Source organism: Chiloscyllium plagiosum, unplaced genomic scaffold (genome assembly GCF_004010195.1).
Source record: "Chiloscyllium plagiosum isolate BGI_BamShark_2017 unplaced genomic scaffold, ASM401019v2 scaf_3400, whole genome shotgun sequence".
In the NCBI taxonomy this organism is placed as follows: Eukaryota; Metazoa; Chordata; class Chondrichthyes; order Orectolobiformes; family Hemiscylliidae; genus Chiloscyllium; species Chiloscyllium plagiosum.
Window position 1 is genome coordinate 5,427 of NW_025213499.1, and position 9,560 is coordinate 14,986.

Below are 9,560 nucleotides of genomic sequence, written 5' to 3' on the forward strand. Positions count from 1 at the left end.
CGGGAATTGAACCCAGGTCTCTGGCGCTGTGAGGCAGCAGTGCTAACCACTGTGCCACCGTGCCGCCCACGTGGTGGCAGAACGTTGCATTGCAGAGGGATCTGGGTGTCCTGCAGCATAGAGAGTTAGAATACAGGTCCAGGGAGTGAGTAGGGGAGAGAATGGACCCTTGGTGTTGAAAGAGAGGGGAATAGAATATAAAAGGGAAGACGTCTCTGCCATTAGGTGTTGGTTATACGATATTCAGCGTATCGTGTGGACGGTCCTGGTCGCAAGAAGAATGCAGTTCGAAGAAGGTTCACTCGACTGATTCTGAGGGGTCATTGGGCCAGACTATCGGGGGGGGTCAAGGTTTGGAGGTGCTCTTTGACCTCTGAACTCTGGCCTCGGCCCAGGAGCATGCTGGGACTCGGTGAGAAAGAGTCAACAGCTTTCGGCAGAATGGTGACCGCACGCCCACCCTGTCCCCGGGCCACGCCAACTTGGTCCCTTCAGCCCGGAGATCCCTGGGCCCATTGCGCACCCCCCCCCCCATCCTTGGTGCCAACGTGCCCCCACCCTGCCCTGCCCTCACCTGCCACGTAATCCCCGAACCCGATGGTCGTCAGGGTGACCACGACAAAGTAGGCGGAGTCCAGGAGCGGCCAATCCTCCATCCAACGGAAAACCAGCACAGGGCAGAAGACAAAGATCAGGCAGCCAATCAGGATGAAGAGCAGGGTGGAGAGAACCCGGATGAGAGTCGGGGACACCTTCCATCGCTGGAAAAAAGGTCGAGAGCGTTCAGGCAGCGGCAGGACAGAATCGGAACATTTTACAGTCTCCCAACTCACCATGACAACAAACACTGAGGGAGTGGGCACTGTCGGAGGGTCAGTGCTGAGGGAGTGGGCACTGTCGGAGGGTCAAGTGCTGAGGGAGTGGGCACTGTCGGAGGGTCATTGCTGAGGGAGTGGGCACTGTCGGAGGGTCATTGCTGAGGGTGTGGGCACTGTCGGAGGGTCAGTGCTGAGAGAGAGCGGGCACTGTCGGAGGGTCAGTGCTGAGGCAGTGGGCACTGTCGGAGGGTCAGTGCTGAGGGAGTGGGCACTGTCGGAGGGTCAGTGCTGAGGGAGTGGGCACTGTCGGAGGGTCATATTCTGATATATGCCACTAAACACCGACCAGTCTGCCCTCGTAAACCTTGCCTACATCTGCCCCTGTCTTGATCTAGCCTCCTGCCTTCTCTTCTTGCCCCCAGCCACTCCATTCCACTGGCACCAATCAGAACATGGTGCAGAATATCTCCCACTAGTGGCAGGAGTGTAGCAGTGCAACCCCTTCCCCACACTGACTCTCCTTGGCCACTAGATGGAGTCTGGTCAATCGAACAGAAATATTTTTCAGGATACACCGCATTTCAGTTTAATTATTTGGCATTTAGTGAAATATTCAATTTTATATGTAAATTCTGTTATGAATGCAGAGCGCTGCCTAATTTTGTGTCAGTATTTCAACTTGCGCATTTTTTTCTCCCGGGCTAAAGAATGTTCACAGGAACCCATCCCTGGCTCTTACACTGATCCCTATGGGAACCTATGATTCATTTAAAGTTGTTTCAATTAAAGACGCCAACCACGACTTTAAATGAGGATTAAGTCAAGAGGTGTACAGCATGAAAACAGGCCCTTCGGCCCAACTCGCCCATGCCGCCCATTTTTGTACAATTAAATTAGTCCCATTTGCCAGTATTTGGTCCATATCCCTCCATACCTATCCCATCCATGAACCTGTCTAAATGCTACTTAAATGACAAAATTGTACTCGCTTCCATCACTACCTCTGGCAGCCCTGTTCCAGACACTCACCACCTTCTGTGTGAAAAAAATTGCCCCCTTCTGGACACTTTTGTATCTCTCCCCTCTCACCTTAAACCTATCCCCTCTGATTTTGGACTCCCCTTTGGACTATGAGAAAAACTGTCTGCATTCTACGTTATCTATGCCTCTGATGATTTTGTACACCTCTATAAGCTCACCCCTTTCTCCCACGCTCCAGGGGAAGAAAAAGTCCCAACCGATATCTGAGTTCAGGAGCAACATCTACAACCCACAGAGTACCTTCTCCGACAGGGTGTTGATGAGTTGATGGGGGTAAAATTGGATAAATGTGTGAAGGGGAAAGGTCAGGGGGGGATGTAAGGTGATGAGGGTGTGTGGAGCTAAGAGACCAGCAGGGGGCAGAGGGGGGGGAGGGGGACAAAGGATGGTACTATCTAGTTTCTCAATAAAACTCACGAGGAAAATATCTTCGACTTTCCCAATCAGCTGGCCCAGGGCGGATCCCAGCTGGTCACCTACTCCGGCTAGGAGAAAGCCAAACATCGGAATACCGACCAGGGCGTAGATAATGCAGAAAATCTTCCCCCCTTCCGTCTTGGGCGAGATGTTCCCGAAACCTGGATATTGGGGAACCAGAGAAATCAGGGTGGAGGGTTATGGAGTGTGTAGCTCCATATCTTCAATTGCAGACTCACAACAGGATGTAACAATTCTTCCAGAAACCAAAAACCCTGGACGGAATTGCTGCTCTTGTTCACAGCAAGTTGCTGAGGCCTCTTCTGAACTGCTGTGTCCGGTCTCCCCGTTAAGGGAAGGATGTTATTTAAGCTGGAGAGGGGTCGGAAGAGATTTACCAGGAATGTTGCCGGGTAAGAAAGGTTTGAGTTATAAAGGAGAGGCTGGACAGGCTGGGCCTGTTTTCACTGGAGCGTAGGAGGTTGAGGGGTGACCTTATAGAGGTTCATAAAATCATGAGGTAGAGTTAATGGTAGATACCTTTTCCCTGGGGTGAGGGATTTCAAGATTAGGGGACGCATTTTTTAAGGTGAGAGGAGACAGTTTTAAAACAAAACACGCGGGGGATTTTTTTTACACAGAGGGTGGTTCGTTCCGGATGTAGGTTTGCTCGCTGAGCTGGAAGGTTCGTTTTCAGACGTTTCGTCACCATCTGCGGTAACATCATCAGTGAGCCCCCGAATGAAGCACTGGTGGTGTAGCCCACTTTCTATTTCTAAGTTTAGGTTTCCTTGGTTGGTGATGCCATTTCCTGTGGTGACATCATTTTTTATGGTGATGTCATTTCCTGTTCTTCGGTCGGAGTGCTTCATTCGGAGGCTCACTGATGATGTTACCTGGTACGGTGACGAAACATCGGAGAGTGGACCCTCCAGCTCAGCGAGCAACCCTACATCCAGAACCTCAACCTGAGCTACAAATGTACTCAAACCACTCAAAGGGTGGTTCGTGGTGGATTGAGGGTACAGTTACAACGTTGAGAAGATATTTGGATAAGGACATGAATAGGAAAGGGTTTAGAGGGATCTGGGCCAGGAGCAGGCAGCGGGGATTAGTTTAGTTTGGGGTTATGTTTGGCACGGATTGGTTGTACCATAGGGTGTGTTTCCACACTGTAGGACTCTATAACTGTAAGTTACTGACTCTCAGTGTGTGTGGTGTTTACACAGCTGCTTCATCCAGCAGTGGAGGAGATTGTCTGTAGATGGCGTGGCACTTGGATAAGTGCACACAGTCAGATTTAGCCAGCAACAGGATCCTGATTGGCTTCTTGTTAATTCACCCATGGGACATGGGCATCACTGGCTGGGCCCAGTATTTATCGCCCCGTCCCTAGTTGCCCCATTGAGCAGATGGGGGTGAGCTTGACCCGCTGCAGTCCGTGTGCTGTGGGTACAGGGCCCCTTAGGGAGGGAATTCCTGGATTCTGACCCAGCCACACTGAGGGAATGGCGATATATTTCCCAGTCGGGATGGTGAGGGGCTCGGAGGGGAACTTGCAGGGGGGTGGTGTTCCCCTGTACCTGCTGTCCCCTTGTCCTTCTGGATGGAAGTGGCCGTGGGTTTGGAAGGTGCTGCCTGAGGGTCTTTAGGTGAGTTGCTGCAGTGTGTCTCCTGTGGAACTTGACACGGAGACCTGGAGAGGTGCAGACTGGGCACCTGATCAAATTCCACAAAAGCTGCATGTGGCCAGAGATAAGGAGGAATGACTTCGCTCAAAGCGGGTTAACCATTTTAGGGCCAAGCTGAGGAGAAACGTCTTCTCCCAGAGAGTGGTGAGCCTGTGAATGTTTTCTGCCAAGGAAGCAGTTGTGGGCAAAACATTGCAGGCAATTGCAAAGGAGCTGGCTGTAGCTGAAGCAATCAAAGGATTTGAAGGAGAAGTGTGAGTAGGAGTTGGGTGATCAGCCAGAGCAGGCTTGAAGGACTGAATGGCCTACTCCTGTGTTTCTAAAGGGTCATGAAGCTGTGGATTTCACTTCAGCCCGCCCCCCACCAACAGGATGCAGTGGGTGATGAGACACTGAATAAATTTAAGGGGGAGATAGACAGAGTTATAATTAGTAGTGGGTTAAAGAGTGAGGGTAGGAAATTGGGAAGTGAATCCAAGCTGAGATCAACCGTGCTCATACAGAACCGTGAGGGGCTGAATGGCCAACTCCTACTCCTGGATTCATGTGGAGCGGATGCAGACAGAGCACCAAGATTTGTTTCTGGAATGAGAAATGGCCTCCTTAATCCTTGGAGGACAGGTACAAAGCTGGAGCTGGTAGAACATCTCAGCAACCTGTCACTGACTCCTGGGAAACCCCTTGTGTTGTTCAGTAGTGTGCTTTGGATAACTGAGATTTCATATCCTTCCTTTTATGTTCAATTCCTCTTGTAATAAAGGTTAGCATCCTTTGAGTATTCCTTATCATGTACATTAGCCGTAGACTAACCTTCAGTGACTAATGCACTAGAGCACCCAAATCCCTCTGCACCATGGCATTCTGAAGTTATACAGCATGGAAACACACCCTTCAGTCTAACTCATTCATGCCAATCAGGCTTCCTAAGCTCAACTAGTTCCACTTGCTAGCTTTTGGCCCATATCCCTCTAAATCTTTCCTACTTAAGTACCTGCCAACTCGTGCCCCATCTGCCAGATTTCTGACTGTTATTCAACCTATCCTGCAATCTCCTTACATCCCTTCATGCCTGACATTGTTCCAAGTCAGGATGCAGTATGTGTTGAGGAGAGGCTTGGAGGGGAACTTGCAGGAGGTGGTGTTCTTTCCTGCCTCTTTTGCCCCTGTCCTTCAGGGTGGTAGTGGTGGTGGGTTTGGAAGGTGATGTCGGAGGAGTCTCAATGACAGAGTGAGTGATGAAGGTCTGAGTTAGATTGAGAGGGAGGCGGAATCCGTTTTGTCCTGGATGGTGTTGAGCTTCTTGAACATTGTTGGAGTAGGCGGGGAGTATTCTAGCACACTCCTGACTTGTGCCTTGCCCTCCTGACTTGTCGACTTTGGGGGGAGTTACTCGCTGCAGGATTCCCAGCCTCTGACCTCATCTTGTAGCTGCTGTGGTTAATAGTGGGGGGGGGGGGGAGATTCAGTGAAGGGAACACCATTGAACGTGTTACCTCAGTTCCGGTTGGATTACACTGGTGTCTCGTGCTGTCTGTGTGTCCTCTGTTGGTCTCACACAGCTCCCTCCCCAGATCCCTCCACGCGTCAGGAAGCGATTCCGAATTTTACAACCACCTCGGTGTCCACCTGCCGGTCCTCAATAAAACAGACCGTGCGTCTCGCGTTTCACCTCCCGTTCTGCAGAGCGACCTCTCGAAAAAGGCCGCCCTCGCTGTAGGAGAGAACAAATCTTCAGCATTTCACACTGGCCAAATAACACGCTGTCTGAAAGATTTCCCAAAGTTTTTCCTCCCTCTCCCTGATGCTCTGTGACCCTCACCTCCCGGTTAATTTCTCAAAAATAAACCCACACAAGAGACGCAAAAAAAAAAAAAATTATTCACAAACTTGGAAAACAGGAGGTGGCCATTCGGCCCCTCAAACCTGCTACCCCACCCCCATTCAGTAGGCTCGCAGGTGATCATCCAATTCTGTTCCCTGTGCCCACCCCCTCCTCCATACCCATTCCTCCCTTCCAAAGGACTGTATCAAACCCCTTCCTGAAACATTCACTGATTCTGGCCCACCCGCTTCCTGTGGTTAGAGAATCCCACACGGTCCCCATTCCCTGGCTCAGGATGTTTCTCCTCAGCTCAGGCCGGACCAGCCCAACCCTGTATCCTGTGTGAGCAGTTGGATTGTACATCTGTATGACTTCACAAAAACATTTCACACACGCTCACACGTGCTCACACACACTTGCGCACGCACACATACACTCACATGCACGCACGCACACTCTCACACGCACGCACACACACGCGCATATGTGCATACACACTCTCGCACGCGTACACCCACACACACACGCTTGCGCACGAACACTCACACATACTCACGCTCACACACACACTCATACACACACACTCATGCGCGCGTTGACACGTACACACACATACATGCTCGTGCATGCACACATTTCACACGCACGCGCACACACACACTTGTGCACGCACACATGTACACAGTCACACGCGGGCACGCACACTCACATGCGGGCACCCACAATCTCGCGCGCATGCACATATACACGCTCACGCATGCACACTCTCACACGCGCGCATGCACACTCACACGCGGCATGCACACTCACGCACGCACACACACACACATACATGCTCGCGCACGCACACTCACACGCAGGCACATTCTCACACGCGGGCACGCACACTCACATGGGCACGCGCACGCACACACGCACGCACGCATACATGCTCATGCACGCACACTCACACGCGCACACGCTCACGCATGCACACATACACGCTCGTGTATGCACACTCACATACATGCACACGCATGCACACTCTTACACGCGTGCAGGCACACACACACATGCACACTCTCACACGCACACGCTAACACACATGTACACGCTCATGCACGCACACATACACGCTCGCGCGCACACACTCACATACACACTCGTGCACGCGCACTCTCACATGCGTGCAGGCACACTCACACACGCAGGCACACTCACACGTGCGCTCTCAAACACACACTCACTCTCACACACATACACACTCTCACACACTGGCACATACACACACACATATACACACAAACACAGGCTCACGCGTGCACACCCTCACATGCACACGCGCTCACACACACATACACACTTGCACACGTGCACATACACGCTCGCTCACACACACACATGCATGCGCGCTCATACTCACGCGCGCTCACACACACACTCGCGCACGCACACATACATGCTCACGCACGTACACACATACATGCGCACATACACACACACGTGCACGCACACTCTCACGCACACGCTCACACACATACATGCTCATGCACGCGCTCTCACACACACATGCTCACGCTCGCAAACCTACACGCTCACACATTCACACACACAAGCGTTCACACACACATGCAGACACACATACACGCTTGCGCACGCACAAACTCTCACATGTGCACACGTACACTCTCACGCGTGCAGGCACACACATGTGCGCACGCACACACACGCGCGGGCATGTACACTCGTGGGCGCGCACACACACGATCACACACACATACATGCTTACAAACGCACGCATACATGCTCATGCACGCACACTCACACGCACACGCACTCACAAACACATACACGCTCACGCACGCGCACTCTCACGTGCACGCTCACGCACGCACACGTACACGCTCGCATATGCACACTCACATACACGCTCACGCATGCACACTCTCACACGCGTGCAGGCACACTCTCAAATGCGCGCACGCACACTCTCATACACATACACGCTCGCGCACACACACGCACGCTCACGTGCACTCATTCACGCGGGCACGCACACACACGCGCTCACACACAGACACGCTCGTGCACGCACGCACACACGTGCACATTCTCACACGCGGGCACGCACACTCACACGCGGGCACGCACACTCACACGCGGGCACGCACACTCATACAGACTCACGAACGCACACCCTCATATGCGTGCAAGCACACTCACGCACGCTCGCACACATATACATGCTCGCGCATGCACACGCAGTCACAAACACATACACACTCACGCATGCACACTCTCACACACACATACACGCTCATGCATGCACACATACACGCTCGCGCACACACACTCACGTATACGCTCGTGCACACACACTCTCACATGCGTGCAGGCACACTCACACGTGCGCTCACACACATACGTGCGCTCACACACATACACGCGCTCTCACACACATACGCGCTCTCACACACATACGCGCTCTCACACACATACGCGCTCTCACACACATACGCGCTCTCACACACATACGCGCTCTCACACACATACGCGCTCTCACACACATACGCGCTCTCACACACATACGCGCTCTCACACACATACGCGCTCTCACACACATACGCGCTCTCACACACATACGCGCTCTCACACACATACGCGCTCTCACACACATACGCGCTCTGCACACGCGCTCGCACACACATACACACTTGCACATACACGCTCGCTCACACACACATACACATGCACGCGCGCTCATACACACACTCGCGCACGCACACATACATGCGCACATACACACACACATGCACGCACACTCTCACGCGCACGCTCACACACATACATGCTCATGCACGCACACTCTCACACGTGCGCATGCACACACACTCGCGCTCTCACACACACATACATGCTCACGCACGCACACCTACACGCTCACGCATGCACACACACAAGCGTTCACACACATACGCGCACACACATACACGCTTGCACACGCACAAACTCTCACACATGCACACGCACACTCTCACATGTGCAGGCACACACACGTGCGCACGCACACTCACTCGCGTGCTCTCACAAACATACACGCTCGCACAGACACGCGTGCACACATGTTCACGCTCATGCACGCACACTCACACGCTGCGCTCACACACACATACATGCTCACGCACGTGCACATACACGCTCGCGCATGCACACACGTGCACACATGCACACTCACACACGCACACACGCACGTGTGCTCACACACACATACACACTCGCACACATACACGCTCACGCACGTACACTCACACTCGTGCGCACGTACACACACGCGCGCATGCACACTCTCATGCGCACGCTCACACACACATACATGCTCACGCACGCACACTCACACACAATGCTCATGCACGCACGCTGACATGCTATTGCACGCACACATATACGCTCACACACTCACAAGCATTCACACATACATGCTTGCGCACATTCTCACACATGCTTGCGCGCACACTCGTGTGCCCAAACTCACATGCACATGGACACACACGCTCATGCACGCACACACACTGTCAACGCACATGCACACACATTCACTTGCGCATGCACACACACACTTGCACGCTCACACATGCAAGTGCACACACACACACTCTCACGTGCATGCTCACACACGTGCGCACACTCTCACATGCACGCTCACACACATGTGCACATGCACACACACTCTCACATGCACGCTCACACATACGCGCACGTGCACACACACACTCTCACATGCACGCTCACACA

General features: G+C 52.8%; 1 protein-coding gene across 1 annotated transcript in view; it reads right to left on the minus strand.

Annotated features, from left to right (window-relative positions):
- Window positions 1-8,476, minus strand: part of LOC122547651 (potassium channel subfamily K member 2-like) — a gene marked incomplete at its 3' end in the record, with an annotated part of 13,610 nt that extends 5,134 nt beyond the window's left edge. Inside the window, exons 1-3 of the mRNA XM_043686248.1 lie at window positions 8,194-8,476; window positions 2,277-2,437; window positions 575-761 (exon numbers count right to left, since the gene is read on the minus strand). Coding sequence (XP_043542183.1) covers window positions 575-761; window positions 2,277-2,437; window positions 8,194-8,476 — 631 coding nt within the window. The remainder of the gene's footprint in view (window positions 1-574; window positions 762-2,276; window positions 2,438-8,193) is intronic.
- Between the last annotated feature and the right edge of the window lie 1,084 nt (window positions 8,477-9,560).